Source organism: Talpa occidentalis, unplaced genomic scaffold (assembly GCF_014898055.3).
Source record: "Talpa occidentalis isolate TD23 unplaced genomic scaffold, MPIMG_talOcc4v2.1 talOcc4.5, whole genome shotgun sequence".
Taxonomy (NCBI): Eukaryota; Metazoa; Chordata; class Mammalia; order Eulipotyphla; family Talpidae; genus Talpa; species Talpa occidentalis.
In genome coordinates, this window is record NW_023604861.1 from 130,530,334 (window position 1) to 130,552,010 (window position 21,677).

Below are 21,677 nucleotides of genomic sequence, written 5' to 3' on the forward strand. Positions count from 1 at the left end.
TTCCATATAACTGTTCATAGTAGTTACTGATTATTCTTTTGATTTCTGCTGTGTCCGTTGTGATTTCTCCTCTTTCATTGATGATTCTGTGTATTTGTGCTTTCTCCCTTTTTTCCTTTGTGAGCCTGGCTAGGGGTTTGTCTATTTTATTTATTTTTTCAAAGAACCAGCTCTTGGTTTCATTGATCTTTTGGATTGTTTTTTTAGTTTCAATTTCATTTATTTCTGCTTTGGTTTTTATTATTTCTTTTCTTCTACTGGTTCTGGGGTTTTTTTGTTGTTCTTTTTCTAGATCTTTGAGCTTCGAGATTAGGTTGTTTCTTTGAGTTCTTTCTTGTTTTTTGATGTGAGCTTCTATTGCTATATATTTTCCTCTTATTACTGCTTTTGCTGCATCCCATACATTTAGGATATTGGTGTCCTCCTTGTCATTCAATTCAAAGAATTTTTTAATTTCTTCTTTGATCTCCTCGTTAGTCCAGTGGTCTTCCAGTAGTGTGGCTTTTAATCTCCATGAGGTAGGATAGTTCCTTGCCTTCTTTTTATGATTTATTTCTAGTTTGATGCCTTCGTGGTCAGAAAAGATGGTTGGTATGATTTCAATCTTGGTGTATCTGTTGATGTTTGTCTTGTGCCCCAGTATGTGATCGATCCTGGAGAATGATCCGTGTGCGCTTGAGAAAAATGTGTACTCCGTTTTTTTTGGGTTTAGTGTTCTATAGATGTCTGTTAAGCCCAAATGCTCTAGGTCCTTATTTAGAGCTTTAGTTTCTTTACTTATTTTTTGTCTTGTTGATCTATCCATTGTTGATAGTGGTGTGTTGAAGTCTCCCACTACATATGTGTTTTCTCTGATGTCTGTTTTCAGAGAGGACAACAGTTGTCTGATATATTTTGGTGCTCTTTCGTTTGGTGAGTATATGTTAATGAGTGTTATTTCTTCTTGAAGTATTGTCCCCTTAATCATAATGTAGTGACCATTGGGGTCTCTTTTTTATTTTTTTGAGTTTGAAGTCTGTTTTATCTGATATAAGTATAGCTGTTCCTGCTTTCTTTTTTGGCCCATTTGCTTGTAGGATTGTTTTCCATCCTTTGACTTTGAGCCTATTTTTATCTTTTGTAGCTAAATGTGTTTCCTGGAGACAGCAAAAGGTTGGGTTTTGTTTCTTAATCCAGGCTGCAACTCTGTGTCTTTTTATTGAAGAGTTTAGTCCATTTACATTTAGAGTTAATATTGATATGTTAGCATCTGTATTTGCCATTGTGTTTGTCTTTCCTTTGATTTTATTTATTTATTCTTTTAATAACTTTTTTTTTTTTGGTCTTCTTTCGTTGTTATTCGTCCCTCTGAGGTTCTGGCTTTAGGATTCCTTGTAGTATTTTTTGGAGTGGGGGTTTAGTCGCAATGAAATTCCGGAGTTTCTCTTTGTCTGGGAAGGTCCATATTCTTTCTTCATGGAGGAAAGAGAGCTTTGCGGGATAGAGTATTCTTGGTTGGCATCTGTTTTCTTGGAGTCTGTTGACTATGTCCCTCCACTCTCTCCTTGCCCGTAGTGTTTCTTTGATAGGACATTTTCTTAACTGAATTTGTAGATTTTAGGTTACTATAAAGAAATAAGCCTTTTTTTGCTCATAGTTTGTGCAAAACTAGAACTACAAGATTAATGTTATTATAAACTTTGAAGTTTTAAGATATGCAAATCAAAGTCTTAGATCATTTTGGTACATGTTAGATTAGAAGACATTTTATAATTGCTCTGGTTTTAAGTGATTTTTAAAAAGATGCTATTTTTCATAGTGTTATATATAATTACAAATATAAAGCATTATTGTGTGAATTTTATGACGTATATGACTATAAATGCTTGTGTCAGCTGATTGGTACATTTTCCCCCTAGTGGAACAAGGCTGTTGAATTGGCTAAAAATCATAGTATGAAAGAAATTGGATCCCTGTTAGCTAGGTATGCATCTCATTTATTGGAAAAGAATAAAACCCTTGATGCCATAGAACTCTATCGGAAAGCCAATTACTTTTATGATGCTGCTAAACTGATGTTTAAGGTAATGTAATAATCTTGGTGAGTATTTGGTTTGTTCTAGTTGCCAGCGTTTTCTTAGATACCGAGGAACACGCTTCCCATTTTCTTAGTGGTACTCTATTCATTATCTGAGTATTATTACCTTTAGCTACCAAGGCTGTTAACTCATTTTATAATGTATTGATACCCATCCCATGAAAGCTTTCTTTGTTCTGACTTAGTTATTTAACAGCATCTGTTGTAACTCCATGGACTGAATACTAAGGAGAGAACTCAGTACTTACTCGTACTAAGTCAGGCTTTATTAAAAAAATAATTGTCACGATGGGTGGTGTTTATATTGCATCCTACTGACTTTCCTTGTTTTTTTGGAGGAATTAAATTGCAGAAATGATTGTATTTGTGCAAATACACATTAACGAATTATCTTCCCTCAATTCCTTTAATGTTTGCAGATTGCAGATGAAGAGGCAAAGAAGAGAACTAAACCTTTACGTGTTAAGAAGCTCTATGTACTGTCAGCTCTACTTATAGAGCAGTACCACGAACAAATGAAAAATGCCCAGAGAGGGAAGGTTAAAGGAAAGAGCTCCGAGGTGAGGCAGAACATTAAATAACATTAAGTCATCTGAGGAGTTTAAGACAAAAAGACTATCAAACTTCTCTGTGTACACAGACCATTTAATCTGCTTGTTTGCATTTTTTTCCTGAGATAATGTTTGGCACGGAATGACTGATTTTGAATTAGAACTCAAATTTAGAAATTTCTACCTAGAAATATTGACAGTTGTCTTCTCTATAAGACTAATCTGCCTTCCTTGGTAAAGCCCTTGTAATTAGTCAGTTGTAATTAGTCTACAACTTGTAATTAGTCAGTTTTAAAGACTTGCCTAGAATATGAGTATTATTTAAATGTGTAAATGAATCTCCTGTTCAGCTTTGATCAGTCTGCTTTAAAACTTGATTAGGGAGAACCCTCGTACAATGTACCTATGTATTGAATCACCAGGATGTACTTTAAATATCTTTACAGTTATTTAAATGTTATAATTTTATTTGCCAACTCTCTCTACAAAGTGGTCATTCTATGTTTGTGCTAGCAGAAAATGTGGGTCTGCTTTCCTTGCAGGCTACTTCTGCCTTGGCTGGTTTGTTGGAAGAGGAAGTTCTGTCTACAACTAGTCGTTTCACAGATAATGCCTGGAGGGGTGCCGAGGCTTACCACTTCTTTATACTGGCACAGAGGCAGCTCTATGAGGGGTATGTGGACACTGCATTGAAGACAGGTGGGCACATTACCTAAGTACCACTGTGTGTATCTTTTCTTTGTATATATTTATGTGACCATCTGTATAATGTCGATTTTTTATTTTTCTGGAATACTGAAGAAGTTTATTAATACATTTTTCTTATAATAAATGCTTTTTATACAAGTGGATCTAAATATAATGAAAAAGTTAAATTTGAAAAGTTATACCTTTTGTATAATGTAGATTTTTAAGAAATGGATGCAGTTTGTTTACAAATCTGATATTGATTCTGCAGAGCATTGTAAAGATATTGTATTTCCAGTATAGAAAATTTGAAAATAAGATATGGTATTCTGAACTGACAACTTTTAAGGCTTATTTATTTTCACTTTTTTTCAATGTACTATTGTTTCAAGAACACAAACACAAAGTAGTTACCTGGTGAAAGAAACACAAAGAAAAACAGAATTTGATTCTGATATTTTTTAAACAAAAACATGGCACTATATTGAGAATTATGACTAACAGTGCAAAATTTACTTTTTCTGGAGTGCCGCAGAAATGCTTAACTTATTTGTATGGAACAAGAGATGCATGTTTTCACAGCAGGCATTTGTCTGTATGTAGCTTTCTGAGTGGCCCAGCCTTGAGTGGGTGTTGTTGCTACTGTCCCTGCGCTGTAACCGCATTGCAGAACCATGGGGAACACAGCCTACTTCTTCCCACGAGTGGGCCCATCTCCCCTCTTTGTTTTCTTTAAATTTGCTGAAGTTCATGTAGGTTAAACTGAAACAGTTTAACGTAGTCTTTCCCAAGCATGTTCACGACATCAGGACTATTTTTCAAAATCTGAATTGCCTCTTTCCCAGCTCTTCACCTCCGAGACTATGAAGACATCATCCCCGCTGTTGACATCTACTCTCTGCTGGCGCTCTGCGCGTGTGCCAGCAGAGCTTTCGGTACTTGTTCAAAGGCTTTTATCAAACTGGAATCTTTAGAGACCCTCAGTTCAGAACAGAAACAGCAATATGAAGACCTTGCCCTGGAAATCTTCACCAAACATACTCCAAAAGATAATAGAAAATCCGAACTGGACAGCCTTCTTGAAGGGTAGGCTAGCTGTAATTAGTGCATGGCATTCCCCAATCCAAGCTAGAAGCTTGGATTCCTGTGTGTGTAATGTGTCATATAATAATAAAAACACTAAATATTGATGTAGTTTACCTTAACATTCTACCCAGTTTTATTTAGTTTTCCAAGTGTTTTAATATTTTCTTGTCGTAAGGAAAGTTTTGCTTTGAAGTTTACCTTGAAATGTTTTTCATCCTTCACTTTTTACATCTAATAAATGAAGTTTGAAATAATTAGAAGTTTTAATGCATCCTTCATTGTTTTTCCTTTTGTTTTTCCAGAGGAGAAGGGAAACTGCCCACATGTGTTGCCACCGGAAGCCCAATCACGGAGTATCAGTTCTGGATGTGCGGTGTCTGCAAGCACTGCGTGCTGGCGCAGGAAATCAGTAACTACAACTTCTGTCCCTTGTGCCACAGCCCAGTGGGGTAGAGGAATGGCAGATGCACACCACTGTGAATTGTTTGTAGCATATATGTGTGTGTCTGTTTCTATATTACAGTCGACTTCTATATGTCTACATGAAAATCAGCAATATTTCAGTTATGTTTTTATACATAATTATACATATGCATATCTATTTACACATATAATTATATATAGAAATACAGTTAAGAAATAATGGTATTGATTTTCATACATAAATGAATGGAATTCCACCCTATTTTTGTATCTATCTACCCATCTACCTACCTACCTAGTTATCTAACTTGTGGTTTGTTAAATGATACTATGGAAATGTTCCAAATAAGAACTTTTTCTCCATGTCAAGGTTAATAATTAGAAAAAAAAAAAGGAAACCTTGGTAGGAGGAAAGGGGAAGCAGGACAGTGGGACCAGGTTGAGTGTGGAGCACTGGCACACCTGTGTGAGGAGGCGTTTAAACAATGCTGAAATGAGCTCTATCTCATTTATTATAAATTTAATTAAATATGCATTGAATGTCTTCTGTATTTTATTTTTAGGAGTAAGGAAAAGGTATCTTAAGACCTTTTATAATTTGAATGGTTTCTAATAGCCATTTTTTAAAAATATAGCTTTTCCTTTTTCACTTACTCTTTTAGTCTTATCTAAGAGATAGCATTTGAGTTATTCTTCATACTACTGTGCAAAACCCCAAATCTACTTACATACAGAACATAAATATAAATTCATACAGAACATGCATTTTGCAGTAATAGTTCCAGTTGAAACACTGTCATGAAGTTGGACCCTTTAATTAGCTCTTGGGTCGTGGTGAGTGATTCTTTCTTGATGCACATCTGTATCACTAATTATCATTAATTTAAAAAGACTTATCATTCATTAAAAAATTTTTATCCATCATGGGTAATTTATTACCTGTTTTATATTGTTAATGATGTTCTCCATTTAGCATGACTCTTTGTCTTTTAATTTTGTGGCTATGGACAAAACTCTAGCATGAATTCATCAAAATAATTAGCTGAAGTTTGACTTAAGTTTCCTAGAGACAATGAATAAAGAGAACTGTGTATCATTGTTATTGGAATTAGATGCTTAGGTTAGTTAGTTCAGTCTCTTACTTTGGTGTGTTTTTGTTCCTTTAGAGACAAGTTAAGCATGTTAAAGATTGAGAAGAGTGAACTCTGACAAGAGGTTAGAGCTGAGATGATCTTAGGAAAGATAGTGGGCTCATGTGCCTAAATAAAAGGCCAGAAGTTGTAGAAATCTCTGTGTTCCTGTGCCTTGTGGGAAGTTACTGTGATACCGTGGAGCCTCCAAATACATTCCAGGCAAGCCCTTCCTTTCAGAGGTCTGGGGACAGAAAGAATTATAGACTGCATGAAAATCTCAAATCAATGTGAAGTACAGAGTAAGGAGCAAGGAGACAGCGATGAGGTGGGTGGACACTGTCAGGTGGTGTGCCAGTGGGCCACAGCGGTCCCAGTTCCTGAGCCCTGAGTTATGTACTGATGTCATGTCCTGCCTGTCACCTGCCTCATCAGCTTCCCTGATAGTGGGGCTATTAAGAGGACCAGAGCTGAAATTTGAGGCAGGGGACCCAGTCAGATGGAATGCACCGAGACCAGGGATGCCCACTTGCTCTGTGGAAGAGGCCTGAGGCAAGCATACCCACTGAGGGCTAGAGGGTCCACTTAGCCCAAGGAGCAGTTGTGGGCTTGATTGTATTTCTCGGGTGGAAGAATTTTTGTCACCAATGGTAAATTGAATACAGACCTTACACATATTGACTGCTTTATAGAGCTCATCCTTAGTGTTCATGAATATTTAGTGACTGTTATATTTTTTGTGCCTCATCAGTTTCAGGTATGGTCACATATAGACACCCTGTTTATTTTGCCTAACGCGTCTTGTCAGTTAACTTACTGAAGTTTAACAATGAATTTTATCTAATTTGTTCTCTCTAATTTGTTCTGAACACAGAGAATACATCCTAAGGAATACATCTCCTGTTGAATTTAACTACATCTTTCTATAAGACTTTTTCTTTGTAAGAATGAAACTATTTTCTGCTTCATCAGCAAAAGAGAACTGTTAGGGAGGTGGGTTGTCTGCAGGGCGTATGTTCAGAGTTGTGCTTCCCCGTCCTGACCTGCTGCCTGAATCTCTCTCCTCTGCTTTTTCCTTTCCCATCCTGGGAACTAGCTGAGAACTCAAATTGTCATCTGTCTAACCCTTACTATGAGTTGTTAATTTACTTTTTAACAACTCCCATTTACTTCCATTCCAAAATCAGTTTTTGTCTCCTCCAGCCTTCTAACGCATCTTTTGGGAATTCTCCTTTGGCATTTTCTCATTTGCCATTTCATGCTGCATGAGCCCTAGATTTTTCCTCCAGTGACTATTTCAGATATATCTTGGGTTGCCTTCTCTGCTTGTTTTGGTTAAAACAAAAACCAAAATCTCTGAAAACAACCTCTCATACCTGTAGACCTAATTATCACATATATGTGTGTATATACACATACACTCATGAATATACACATACACAGATGTATACAGATGCATCTTTTCTGCTATTGTAAAATCTTATGGCTGGGATTTACATCTGAAAAAGTTTTAGTGATCTGTCCTAAAGTTTTAGTGATCTGACCTTTGTTTTGCTAGAAAATCGACTAGAGAAAGGTCTACAGTATTAGTTGATCTAGCTGATTTTCTTCATAAAGAGGCAAATTTCAGGATAACACCACCAACAAATTCTTCTCCTGCAGAAAGGGGCAAAGGAGAAACACACATGGCAATATATAACAAGTAGTTGTGAGAAATTGGATAGAATGAGGCAGTATGTTGGGGACAGTATAATTAATGAAACACTTCTTATAATAAACATGAACTGGCTCCCTTTAAATAATACTGAGTGACCTTTTATCATAAAACTTGGCCTGAATTAAGTTACGTTTCAAAGTAGTGTGGTGGACAGAAGTATTGAGAAGCTGGGACTGGCAGATAGGCTCTATCGATGGCAATGTGCCTGACAGACAACATATATCGCCTCTTTATGCACAAATGCTAATTTACAGTTATTTTTTTTTGTTAAAATACACCTTGAAATTATATTTTTGTATTCCAAAGGCCTAGATCTTAGGTATTTATGTGGCATTAAATGAAAAAACAAAAATAACCTGAAAATAATAAATATTGAAATAAAAATGACCGGTATTTCTCCTGTTTCTCCTATATTACTTATGGATAACATGGTACTTGTTTTGATTTAAGTATTTTGGTGGGGCCTGATTAGGGAGGGTGTTGGACTCCAGAGTGTAGAAAGGGTCTGGGGGTTCAAAAGGGTCTGGGGGTTCCTATCCACAGGAAAAACAACTTAGAAAGACATTAGGCAAATGCCAGAAAATTGGAGGTCCAGTGCATTACTCCCTGTGGTCACAGAGAGTTCTCATTTTAAAAGTGGGGGAAATTTTATTACCAGACTTTTAAAAGAAAATCAGAGGTAGGGCCTCCCCTGGTGGCGCAGCAGTTGAGCGCGTTGGGCTGCGAAGCTGCCCACAGCCTCTGCAGCTCCAGCGAGGGTCCCACATGGCGCGACAGACCTCTCCTGCCGCCCCGCTGCTCCCCTCAGCAGTGTATTTCATCATTCTGCCTGCTCTGTTCCCCGCTCTGGCTCTGGCGAATTCTCTCACCCTCCCGCGCTTCTGACTGTACCCAGTGCTTGTATAAATAAATAAATCTTAAAAAAAAAAAATCAGAGGTAGTTAATTTGATCACTTTACAGCTTTGAGAGACTGTTATTTTCTAAAATGAAAATAGCAATGTATTATGTTGCCCCCTGCTGTCTATTCTTACAATTATTTACTCAATTCATTATTTTTTTTTTTTTTAAAGATTTGTTTATTTATGCATACAAGATCTGGGGTACAGGCCAGAGGTGTGGAGGGTAAGAGGATTCACCAGAGACAGAGTGGGGAGCAAAACAGGCAGATTGGCAGAAATACACTGCTGAGGGGAGCAGCGGGCAAGACAGAAGTCTTGGGTAGCTCCCACATGGTCTGTGGCCATGTGGGTAGCTCCCTGACTGGGGATTGAACTCATGCTGCAGTGGCTGCGGATAGCTTCATAGGTTGTGTCTTAATCCCTTGCACCACCAGGGAGGCCCTACTCAATTCATTTTTAAAAGAAATTAACGTTTATTTTCTTAGTATAAAAGTCACATATTCATGTTAGGAAATTAAAAAAATAAACAGTATAGATAAGACAGTTAAAGACATAATCTTGATAATAAAAGATTTATTAGAATTTATTTTAGTTGATTTTAAAAGAAAAAACTAAGGTGAAACATGAAATTACTGCACTCTAAATTTTCATAGCAAGTTATTTGCTCTTGAGATTTCTCTAAAATTAAGAGACATTAAGAGACTTAGTTATTATTTTATTTAATTGCTCATTTCTTACTCAGCATGGTTTAAATTTCTAGCTGGTAAAATATAAAGGAACTTAGAGAAATGATACCTCTATACGCTGAAAATTAACAGCTAAAATTTAAACTGACCAGTGTTGTTGAGGCTGTGGAACAACTGAACCCTCTTACATGCTGGTGGAAATGCAAATAACACTCTCGAAAATTGAATTTTAGAAGTTTTCTCGGGAAAATTAAGAAAATACTTATATGTAAAAATACGTATGTATGTATATTATGTATGTGTAAATACCTATATATTTACTGCTCCAGTCAGTAAAAGGGAAGCTTTACTACAGCAGGATTGTGGGGTTCAGGCAGGAGGCAACCCTATGGGAGAAGGAGGAGCCTATTTGATTTTCTTCTTGGGGTACGGGTTGCTGGTGCGGCCATACTTCTTTTGGCCATTGACATCAGGGGGTTACAAGCAAGCAAATACATTTGGCAGATTATCTTGTTGCACGTGTTTCTGGGTAAGCAGGTGGAGGAAAGCCTTGAAGAGACCACCATGCAGGCAGAGCACCAAGTGTAGGTGGACCCTGTGGAAGATGAGCTGAAGAGTCAGCGAGGGACAGCCACTGGGCGTGGCGCCAACACCTCACTTGCTGGGCAGGGCTCGCCAGCGTCCTGCAGAGCAGAGCTTCTCAAGTGTGATGGGAACACTATACAGAATTCCTTCCATGGGTATCAGCCCAGCCTGCCCCGCAGAGCCTCCATCACTCCATTTCCTACCCTCATCCGAAACATGAGTTACAGCTACTTTCTTTGGATTGTCTTTTTACTCTTTTACTAGTCTTTGCTGCATACTTGTTAATTTTTATGGAGTCCAACTTCTTTATTTTTCTTTTGTTGCTCTTGCATTTGGTGGAAATTGCTGTTACATGCAAGAGGCATGCTTTAATTTGTTTTTGCTGCCAAATCCAATGTCTGAAGCGTGCCTTGTAGCTTCGCAACCCAGCGCTTTCTGCTAAGAATTTTACATAGCTCGCTCTTACATTCAGAACTTTAATTCACTTTGAGTCAAAAATTTTACATTAGGTAGGGGTCCAACTTATTTTCCATGCGGACACCAGTTTTCCCAGTACTAGTTATTGAAAATAATGTCTTTATGCTAATTCACGTTTGGTTACCGTGGCTTTGTTCTAAGTTTTCAAATCAGGAAATGTGACTCCTCCAGCCTTGTTCTTCTTCAAGATTTTTTTGGCTATATGGGATCCCTTGAAATTCCGTATGAATTTTAGGATAGATTTTTTTTCTATTTCTGTAAAAACATCACTGGGCTTCCGAGAGGGCCCCACGACTGTCTCACCGCAGGCAGCTCGGCCGTCCCCGCGCAGGCCTCTCACCTCCTCGGCTAAATCCAGGGACCTTATCCCTCCCCCTCCTGCTGTGATGGGCTGGTCCTCTCGACCCCTCTCCGGACTGCTCACCTTACGCAACTTTTCCTTGAATTTAACTCACCACCTGGTAAACTCCCGCGCGGCCGTTCGCCAGCCCCGGGGCCTTCCGCTTCCGGGGCAGCCCGGCCCCCCCCCCGGCCCTTCCCGCCCCCCCCCCCCGCCCCCCCCGGCCCTTCCCGCCCCCCCCAGCCCTTCCCGCCCCCCCCGGCCCTTCCCGCCCCCCCCGCCCCCACTCGGGGTAACGGAGGCCGGTTCCGCGCGACATCGGGCCGCAGACTCGGGGGCCGACTATTCGGGTTGTCGCCTCCTGAGACGCGGGGCGAGTCCGTCCGTGGCGGCTGCGACGCGCCCCCCCGCCCCCAGGTCTCGCGAGACGACGGCGCTCGCGGGCGCGGGGCGGAAGGGGCTCGGCGGGGCCGCTCCGCCCCTCGGAGGCCGGGCCTGGTGCCCCGGGCTCGGCGTCGGGCGATGGACGGGCCGCAGGGGCCGGAGGGCCGGGCCACCCTCGCGCGCGCCCAGGCGCGCTTCCAGCAGGGCGACTACGCGGCGGCCGAGGCGCTGTTCTCCGCGTACATCCGCCAGTGCGCCTGCGCGGCCGCGGCGGGGGGCCCCGGCGGGTGAGCGTCGCGCGACGCGCGGACGGGGTGGGGGGCCGGGCGCTCGGGTCGGGGGGCCGGGCCGGGCCGGGCCGGACCTCCCGCTCGCCCCGAGATCGCCGCCCAGCGGGGCGTCGCGTGTCGCTGAGCACGTGAGTCTCAGTCTGGGGAGAGAGGGGCGCCCCCTGGGAGCCGTCGCTCGTGCTGAGCTTTCGGGGTCTCAGAAGGCGCCCCTAGATAGGAGGGGGTCTCGGAAGCTCGGCGCGGCCTCTGCGGCGTCCCACTAGGTGAAGTACCGCCGGGGTTTCCCTCTGACGTGAGCAGACGTCAGAGGCCGCAGACCCGGGGGGCGTCGGGGCCCGAGGGCGTGGAGCTTCCTGGCCGGGAGGTGTTTGTTTCGCTGTGGGGCTGGTGCGTTTGGGCGCGGATCTCAGCCTTGAAGGGCGCCCCCTCTTTTGTGTCTCTGCACTTTAGTCGTTGAGGAAGCCGTCGGGTGTCCTCGGGCGCATTTCCCCTATTTCGGATTTGCTGAGTGTTTCCTACCCCTTCCCCCATGTCATTTAATAGGATCTCCTGCATTTTGAGCTGGTGATTCAGTCTTGAGGTTTGATCCACGTCAAACCCAGTGTCAGGGCCGGAGGCGTTGTGTGTGGTGTGTAGACGCCCCCAGAGAGCCGGTGACGACCCTGTTTCTCTCTGTGACGTTATTAGCCTCCCTTGCTAGGAGCTACTCGCCCAAAGCCTCTTGGGCTTATACCTGGATGTGCGGCATTTGTTGTTATCCCAGGTTTTGCCTTTGTCGTTCTTGTTGATGGCGTGGAGTCTCCCAGGCTGCGACACGAAAAGAACAGAAAAGGGTTAGATGAACAGCTTCTTGGCTTGAGTTGTCTGCTCCACCCACCCCCCCTCAAAGCTTTTACTCATCTATTTTTCGGGACAGCATTGCAATTGTTTTTTGTTAGGGGGCCTGAGGTTTGTATCCTGTTTGTTAAGGTCTGGTGGAGTTCAACCAGAAAAATAAAACTGCTTTTTTGTTTCAGTAATACATAGTGAATAGAAATTTGTGAAGAGGCAGTGATACCCACTCCCTTCTCTTCCTGCCCCAGCTCGATCCCCCTCCCCAGAAAAGTGTAATGTAAACATAGAAAGGTAGTTTCGTATACTTGGTTCAAGTTCCAGGAATAGACATCTAGTAGGAGTAGGTTTCAAGCACATGCATCAGCAGGAGGTACACTGCCGCAGGCCAGTGTGGTGCCACCCCTTTGCACACCTTGGAGCACAGTGTGTGTAGCATTGTCAGGCCCCCCTCCCAGCACCCGGAAGGAAAGCTGCCCTGGTGGAGTAGAAGGGGGCTCAGCAACCTGAGGCCACTGCTATTCCTCACATGGCTCACACCCACTCAGCCTCATTCTCAGCTGTAAAATCTTCAGTTTTCTTACAGCTCTGAATTCTAGGAATTCACATTTCACAATTCTAGGAATTCTCATTTCAATCTTTTCTTTAAACACATTTTTGAGAGTTTTAATTTATATTTGAAATGGAGGGTCATTGAATCATTTTGAAATAGTATTTGTAGCCTTTGAATGCCCTTCCCTCTGGCTTGTAGTATTTTTTTCTAATATCCAAAAACATAGCCTTTGCTATAAACCTGAGTTCCAGAAATTTTTTTTTTTGCTAAAGTGAACAAATGCTAAAAATCCACATTTGAATTAGGTAACTTGGCTAAATCTCCTTACAATAAATAATACTACAAAAATCTCAAAGTTACCAAAAAAAAAAAAAAAAAGTTGGTTTCAACTGTTAGTCCATGTCTTTAAAATATGAAACAATTTCCACAAGAAAAGTAGGCCTTTAGAATTTATTGTAATGAGACCTAATTCTAAATCAAGCATTTTGTGATCCTCAGAATGTAAGAAATTTATAACAAGGTTTTGAAACTTAGAAATTCAGTAACTAAAATCTTACTTAGAGTCCCCAGGCCGCGTTTTTCTTAAAACTCAACTGGGGCGCCGATCAACCCGTATTATAACAGTGTGAGGTGAAGGGAGCGTCTGTCCCCTCTTGCTCCCCTGGGCTTCGAAAGTCTCCTTGTCCCAGTCTCCGTTACAGGCCGCAGAAACAGGCTTTTCCTGCACCTGCAGTGGCTCCTCTCCATGGTTAGCAAACCTGGATTTGAAGGGCCCTGTGTGCTGTGAGTACCTCTTAAGGCAACTGTACTTAAAGTCCCTGAGAGGCAAGGATCAAGATATTCAGAGAAGTAACTTTTAATAACACTGAATGTAGTCGTGAATATTTTCTGAGAACTGTACTTCACACTATGGGATAAAAAGAAATGACAGCTGAGGTTAACTTACATTTTCCCTGTTTGGTTCAAATTTGAGAAACCTTTTGGAAAGAAGGAAAGGAAACCAGAATGGTCTCTGAGCCTGGCCAAAGCCCTTTAATATTTTTGGTGCTAATGATTGTCCAGCAGGGGCTGGGGGCGAGAGTGAGAGGGGGAGTGCTGTGGTCCCTTCAGCTGGTGGCTGGTCATAGCTGCCTGGGCATCCAGTCCCTGCTTGTGTTAGACTCCTCGGGCAGCTTCTGGAATCCACAGATATAGAGCTGACTCTGCCTGCAGGGCCCCCAAAGTGGAGCCTTGATGCCCCCAGAGCAGGAATTCCACGTGGTCTTGGGGAGGATCCAAGCTAAGACTTGGATGGAGGGCAGCTCTGTCCCTGGAACAGCCCCTGGGGAACTGTGTGTTCAATTTGTGCTCAAGGTTAACTTACATTTCTTTATTGCTGGGAAAAGATTTCAAATCTCATTGTTTTGAGATGGTTTAAAATGTGCTCATTAGGGCCTCCCCGGTGGCTCAGTGGTTGAGCGCTGGGTTGCAAGGCTGCCCGCAGCCTCTGCAGCGCCAGTTCGATTCCCTGCCGCCAGCAAGGGTCCCACATGGCGCGACAGACCTCTCCTGCCGCCCCACTGCTCCCCTCAGCAGTGTATTTCATCAGTTTGCCTGTTCTGCTCCCTGCTCTGGCTCTGGTGAATTCTCTCACCCTCCCATGATTCTGACTGTACCCGGTGCTTGTATAAATAAACAAACAAACAAACAAACAAATAAATAAATCTATCTTTAAAAAAAAAAGCGCTCATTACTCACTTGGCGACCTGTTCATAGCACACTTGAACTTTGGTCTGACTTTCCCTCCTTGCTCAGCAGGTATCTGATTTGTCTGCTGTGCCCTGGGTGTGTGCTTAGAAAATGAGCAGTGATTTTGATATATTCAGTAAAACAGGGGCTTTAACTGAGCTCTAAAATTAATATCCTCTTCAGATTGACGTTGTAATGCTGTAACCCTGCAAAAGCAGTTAATGACTTTGAACAAACATTGCTCCCACTGCTTGCTTGCTTTGCCCTGTGTCTTTAGCTTGCTTTTTTGTTGTCCGTCCAGCACGTTGTGAGGCTGTGGTTTGACAATACCCAAAAGAGAATAAAAGTGGAAATGAGAGGAATTTGGTATCGGGTGTTTTTAATGTGAACTTTTTGTTTAAAGCAAATGCAGCCCCGAGGATTTGGCCACTGCATATAACAACAGGGGGCAAATCAAGTACTTGAGGGTGGACTTTTATGAAGCCATGGATGACTACACGTCTGCCATAGAAGTCCAGCCCAGTTTTGAAGTTCCGTATTACAACAGAGGGTTGATATTGTACAGGCTGGGTAAGAAAAATATTTCCCTTTTTGTCCTTGACTGTAGTTTATTAATTCAGAACTCCCAAAAGCTGTAAAAGGAATGTAGTAATCACCTTGTAAAGTTATGTGAAATTTGGGTTTTGAGCCTGGAACAAAGGGAGAGTACCTGAGTTTATTTTAGGCTTTCCACAGGCATTATAGACCGGAGAGAGCACTGGGGTGGGAATTGGACCTGGGCGCTCGAGTGGGGGTGACCCGATTACTTGGTGCCTGTGCATCCCCAGCTGTGAAATGAGGGTAATGCTGATGATCACCTGTAAACCTTTCCTCAATTGAAATCTTTGAAGGCACATGAGACTATATAAACAGCTTTTCGATCCTTGGATGAAAGGAATTGTAGGTACTGTTTGTCATTTATAGTGTTAAAAAGAAAATAATTTTGTTTTCTAATTTCAGTGTAATTATGTTAAATGTGATACAGTTTTGTTGAAATTTTAGATATTCATATTAAAATTCTCAAAGAAATTCACAGCTAGTTTTAATATTATTCCATAAGACAAGCAAAGTGACTTCAATGTAAACTGCCTTTACTTGGGCTGGTTGAAAGTTTGCAAACATAAAGGCAAAAGTATGTGTATCAGACTTTGCTATGAATAAATTATAGAAATACTCACCTTTTTTCTCTTCTGTTTTTTGGGTTTTGATACAGGATGTTTTGATGATGCTTTGGAAGATTTCAAGAAGGTATTAGACTTAAATCCTGGATTTCAAGATGCTATTGTGAGTTTAAAACAGACTATTCTAGACAAAGAAGAAAAACAAAGAAGAAATTATTGAAACAAATTATTGAAAATTTAAACTTAATTGAACAATCCTGTCATGATCCTTACACTCGGCATTTGATTCTCTAATTTGAAGTAGGTATTGAGCTATTCTGATTTATATTTAAGATGAGTACACTAAAGTGGTTCATGCATTAGCACTTAAATAATGTGTTTAAGGTAGCTAATTTCAGATTGAGAAACTATGTTGAATATGTATGCTTTTTATAAAAGATAAATACTGATGTGTAATTGTATATTGTTACAGTAAAATATTTAAAGAAATGTGTGGTATTTTTCCAGTAAAACCATTTTTGATACCTTTTTATTCTTAATTTTTCAGTAAAAACATTTTATATCTGCCTAAAAGCTGAAGTAGAACACATCTGTAAACTCTTCACTTTGATTTACCAGTTGTTAACATTGTGCCCCATTTGCCTTTAATATATAAATTTTTATTGAGCCACTTGAAAATAAGTTGCAGATATCACAGTACTCACCCTAAATACTTCTGCCTGAATTTCCTTATGAACCACCCTCCTTTCTCACCACAGAGCCATCATAGTATTTATTAGATTCATAATTCTGTATTATCATCCATATTCAGTCTATGCTTAGATTTTCCTAGTTGTTTCCAAAATGTCTTGTTTAGATGTTTATTTCTGGATCTGGATTCCATCAAGTTTTACTGTGTTTTGTTATATGTCTTTGAGTTCTTTTAATATAGACTAGTCCCCTGCCCATTTTCTCCCCTGTGAATTTTGCCTTGCAAAGCCACTTTATATAGCTAGATGATAGAGGCATAACATTTGGCTTAAGAACAAAAAACATATGTCCTACATGAGAGCACTTTGAAAAATTTCATCCTTCACTAGATTTTCTCTTGAAATCAGTGATAAGATAGGTTAAGATTTAAATATTGAAGATAGATTTCTGTCACTGGATGACACTGGTTATCATCATTGACATTTACTGTAAGCCAAGTGCTGTTCACATTCTTGTGGGGATGGAGTAGGGTTTGATAGGGAGGTGAGGAACTATTGACATACACTTAGTAACATGTAAGGCTTAAAAAATAATTTGTTTTATTTGGGTGCTGCCAGCAAACAGTTAGGCTAGGATGAAGCTGTCAATACCTGGGAAGGACTATAAGGGGCACTGCCAAAGCCAGACATGTCTTGTGTATATTTTTTGGTTTTTATTATTGAGGTTTGTCTTTGGAGATACAGATCTTGCATTTTGAGATCTCCCAAACTAGTCTATTATTGCTGGGCAAATACGGTGCTGGGGTGGAAATTGCTCTCATCGGGAGAAATAAAAGTGTGTTTGCCCAGCATCTCCTGAGCAGGCGCAGAGTAACAGGCGGTCGCCACCATCAGCCTTAAAAAGGTTTCACTGGAGGTTAAGTGATCTCATGAAGTAGAGAGGTAATAATTGCCGATTTTGTAGTTCATAATATCTGGCAAAATACATGGTGAATTTGGGCTGCAGGTGAATGAAAAGGGAAAGGAAATGAAATTTGAAAGGAACTGAGGGTCTTTATTTCTGGGGTTATTCACATTTTCCAGTCTGACTTCTCTTTCCATTCCTTGGAAATGTTTTAAAAGAATTTATAAAGTTGCATTAAAATGTAGAAAAATCTCTCTTAGGAAAACTTTTTTTTTTTTTTTAAAGCAAAGTCCTAGACCTTGGGGGAGGGCTTAAAGCCATTTTTATCCAGAAAATCAAATACTTAATGCTTCGATAACTTTATTTTCTCTTGGCTTAAATCCTCTATTCTTTACTCTTGACTGGGATTACATGTGGTATGAAAAAAGAACTTGCTAAAAGTTTCATTTGGTTTGTTGGATTTTATTCAACATTTCTCTATTCTTTATCAGAAAAAAAACCAAAACCAAAAACTCACTGAAGGCCAGAATCAGCCTTTGCCATAGGAAGCCCGTACTGCTTTCTCTCTGCTCCTGGCTTACTGGAAATGACTGAAGAACAATATATTTTTCTCATTTAGCTTCCTCAGCATGTTAGACATTACACATTCAGATTCTAAATACCCTTTACATTTGTTTGTGCCTTTCATAGAGGTCTTTTGTATTTGTGATTGTTCACATTTCCCATATTGCAGCGCTTGTTGAACTTCTCCCGTCGTCTGCTAGCTACTGACCCAAGTTATATTGTTTTCCAATTTTATTCTGCAAAAATAAGGCAGGAAATTGTGGATTATTATAAAGATAAGAAAATAAATGGATTTCAATTACTTTTGAGCTCAGAAAATCACTCTTAACTCTAGTTTATGTTGTTCTGCAATCTGTAACTGAATCAAGCCTGTGGACTTAATATGTGAAAGCAAACTGTGGTCCAGCTTGTGGATTAGCAAGTGAAATGTCCAAGTGAGCTTTCAGTCCTTATCTATTTATTTTTTTTCCTTTGTATGTGCGTGTGCGTGTTTCCCCGTCCTTCAATGGGTCCTACCTCCAAGCCCTGTCCATAACCTTGGCTCCAGCCACTTTGCAGGCCCAAGTCTTTCTCAGTGGGCATGATAGACCTTAACCCTGCCGCTCAAGGTGCATCAGCTCAGCATTTACACTGATACGGGTCTCAGTATCTTTAATCTCTGCCAGGTCTAGACTCCCATAAAAATTTAGCTCCATGCTTCAAATAATTAAACCTCTCTCGCTTAGCAATTTTAATTTATCCCTGAAAATGCTTCTAAGTAAAAAGGCATTACATAGAAAAAGCCTGTTTTAATTGGAAAGATGATAAAATCAATACATTTCACAGATAGGAAAACACATCAATTGATCAATAAAAACAGGCTTGTATAAATGATAGCAACCTGAAATGACAAATTTTTAACAATTCCATAAACCAGTGGCATGAATACTTACTAAACTCGTTTTTTTTTTTTCTTCTCTCTATACTATTACAGACCTGCTTGATTGAAATAGAATTCACATACACAGTTGCCCCATTTAAAGTGTACAGTTCATCTCACAGCAGAAATGGCCTTTTTCCCCCTTTGGTCCTGATACATAACTTAAGTTGCTCATAAAATGTTTTAGTACCCATTAAGGTGAATATCAAAACAATATTACAATATATTTAGTTTTTATAATGGAACGTGATTGCAATTTCAGAACTGCTTCTTGGTAATTTTCCTTCCTGATTGAAAACAGACACGAGCGATGGTGAAAAGCAGATTAATATTTAGACCAAACCGGATTTGGAAAATTGAAAGTCATTGCTGCCGATATGTAAATTTGTATCTTATGTTAATAAAAAGTATCCAACATTTAGAAATAAGGCAACAGGGGGATTGCTTATTCTTTCAAGATCATACTGAGCACAGACCCACCCAGGACTGTTAATTCTCTAGCCCTGGGTCTGTCTGTGACTTTCTCTAGTCTCTTGAGTAAGGTCCAAACTCGAGGTGGTAGTATGTTGTTTGTAATTTTTTGTCCAGAGAAGATGCAAATGATTTTCTGATAGAAAAAATAACCTTCAAGGTTAACCAGTTTCGATTGTAACTTAGTAATATTCCCAAATTCTTTATTGCCCATAAATGCTCAATTTCTCACATGCCCTTTATCATCCCGGAGGGTCTGTCATTCATGTGTTAAATGGACATTTGTATGTTCCATCTGTACTGTTAGGAGAGTCGTGCTTACCTTTTAAAAATTTGTGTTTTGACACATCTGTTATAAAAAAACAAAGACAACATTTACAAAGTTTGTCATTTTGTAGTTTCTAAAGTTAATACAGAAATGAGGGTGTGGACTGAAAAATTTCTAGTGCCTATTTTAAAATATTAAAAATTTTCGTTTGGACATTGTGAAGGTTTAGTTGACCTCTGGATGAACAAACTGTAGGAAGAGCTTCCTAAAACACATTAAATGCTCCTTTTAAAAGTAGGAGAGAATTTCAGAAGAATTCATCATCAAAAAGATAGTCCGCCTGTTAAGGCCCTTCCCACTCTTTCCAGGGGGGCAACCACTGTGAAGTCCCCAGCCCAGGCTCCTCTCCGTACTAATACGCAGACTCACGTGCAAGTACGTGCATGGAACTGTGCTGTGTGTGTCTTTACTGATAACTTTGACCATTTATTAGCTTGGACTTGCTTCAACTAAGAACATAGAAATCTACTTCATTCTCCTTAGACTCATGATTTTTAAGGCCATATTAAAAATGCTTGCCAATTTTTTGCTATAAAATTAACCCATGCATATGGTAATAAAAATTAAAACAGCTCAGGAGGTACATATGACAAGCAGGACCCTCTCACTTGCACCCTCCTCCAGAGGAAACCACTTTTAACCAGAATGACTAGAAACAAAGGGTTAAAGGCCCACTTACCCTTTCCAGCTAGTCACATCTTTGAAAAATTAAGGTTTCCTTTTAGTCTCCACCTTTGTGGCCCTGCCTTGGAGGCCTTTTTCACCGGTTAGTACCAGGAGTACCTCTGAGCAGATCCTTCCGGCACCATGTTTGTTTGAACCTAGTTCCACATCATTAGAGGCCTCTCTTTAAGATCACAGAATTGACAGCGCCAACTGAACTGGTCCCAAACTGAACTCTCAGGCCCCCCCCCACCCCCCAGGACCAGGCCTCCACTCTCCCCAATTCTCCAGCAAGATTCCTCCCTTCCACCCAGGGGTTCTCTGAGTCCATTGTGGGCTGTACTCTCAGCAAGGAGCCGGTGTTCAGTCACGTCCACCTCCTCTGCTTTCACCCCGTGCCGAGATGCCACCCCTACTTTTGGCAGGCCTCCCTGCCTTGGCCCTCACCCCCAAAGACACTTTCAGCACAGCCCCAGAGTGAACGCCCCCAGTAGCTTCTCCCCAGGAAGAAGCAGGCTCTCGCTGTGTATGCTGCTCTGTGTATGCTGCTCCCACCCTGTACCCTTCACCCCAGGCTGGGCCCTCCCCTTTCAGGCCTTTGCTTGTCTGTCCTTCTGCCTCGTCCTAGTCCTGCCTTGACCACTCTGTTTAAACATACAAATCCTGAGCCTGCTTCTCTCACTTGTCTCCCCTTGGAGGTAGGAGGTGTGTCTTGTCCGCCTGCCTTCTCCTCACAGGAAGGGAAGCCACATGAGGGCAGGGATTTTGTTTGTTTTGCTCCCTGCTGTGTCAATACCTCCAGCAGAGCTGGCCTGCAGAGGGCCCCAAATGTGCGGTACTATCAAAGCTGCTAATAGAGGTGCTGTTTAGATTTTGCAGATTCACCACTGGCTGTTAGGGGTGGGTGTGTGTTTTTCAGGGACAAGTTTTTGGTCTTTTGTTTTTCAATTGTTCTGTTCTTAAGACTACACCTAATAGTCATGTTTTCTTTTTATTTAAACAATTCATTGTTATAGTTTAATTTAGAGGAAGAAAACCCTGTGAAAGACGAAGGCAAGTTCAGACTTTGAGTTTTAATCTGGTTTCATAACAGGCACCTTTTGTAGGTTGACTCTCCTGTAAGAGATGGTGTCTTAACTCCAGGTGCCTCAGAATGCGGTCCTGTGCAGGAATAGGGTATAATTGGATGTAATTAGTTAAGATAAGGTCAGGCTAAGAGAAGGGGCTCTCCCCTCCAGTGCGACTGGTGTCCTTACAAGAAGGGAATGTGGACAAAGAGAATCTGCAATGATGGAGCAGAGATTGGAACACCCTCCAGCAGAGGAACTGGGGTTTCCAGAAGTTGGAGGAGGCAAGGAAGGATCCTTCCAAGAGGCTTTGGAGGGAACGTGGCCAGCACACACCTTGAGTTCAGCCTTGTGGTCCTCAGAACTGAGAACGTGTCTGTTCTTAGCCAGTGAGCTTGTAGGACCTTGCCGTGGCAGTCCTGGGAAACGGCGACAGTCCCAGGCTAGGGGTTCAACTCCCAAATGAC

General features: G+C 41.0%; 2 protein-coding genes across 2 annotated transcripts in view; both read left to right on the top strand.

The window, feature by feature from the left end:
* The window catches only part of WDR35 (WD repeat domain 35), a 55,205-nt gene extending 47,131 nt beyond the window's left edge, over positions 1 to 8,074 (top strand). The window contains exons 23-27 of the mRNA XM_037528468.2: positions 1,899 to 2,063; positions 2,497 to 2,637; positions 3,171 to 3,327; positions 4,161 to 4,401; positions 4,704 to 8,074. Coding sequence (XP_037384365.1) covers positions 1,899 to 2,063; positions 2,497 to 2,637; positions 3,171 to 3,327; positions 4,161 to 4,401; positions 4,704 to 4,854 — 855 coding nt within the window. The 3' untranslated portion in view covers positions 4,855 to 8,074. The remainder of the gene's footprint in view (positions 1 to 1,898; positions 2,064 to 2,496; positions 2,638 to 3,170; positions 3,328 to 4,160; positions 4,402 to 4,703) is intronic.
* A 3,107-nt stretch (positions 8,075 to 11,181) lies between these two features.
* TTC32 (tetratricopeptide repeat domain 32) lies at positions 11,182 to 19,526 on the top strand. The gene is made up of 3 exons (XM_037528469.2): positions 11,182 to 11,330; positions 14,849 to 15,015; positions 15,698 to 19,526. The coding sequence occupies exons 1-3, from the start codon at positions 11,182 to 11,184 to the stop codon at positions 15,823 to 15,825; spliced, it is 444 nt and encodes a 147-aa protein (XP_037384366.1). The 3' UTR covers positions 15,826 to 19,526.
* Positions 19,527 to 21,677: the final 2,151 nt, after the last annotated feature.

What these genes read in the sequence shown, in the direction of transcription:
- TTC32 (XM_037528469.2), top strand. Translation starts at nt 11,182, where the DNA reads ATGGACGGGCCGCAGGGGCCGGAGGGCCGGGCCACCCTCGCGCGCGCC. An exon ending in GCGGCGGGGGGCCCCGGCGG is followed by an intron (nt 11,331 to 14,848) that starts GTGAGCGTCGCG and finishes TTTTGTTTAAAG; the next exon opens with CAAATGCAGCCCCGAGGATT. An exon ending in GTTGATATTGTACAGGCTGG is followed by an intron (nt 15,016 to 15,697) that starts GTAAGAAAAATA and finishes GTTTTGATACAG; the next exon opens with GATGTTTTGATGATGCTTTG.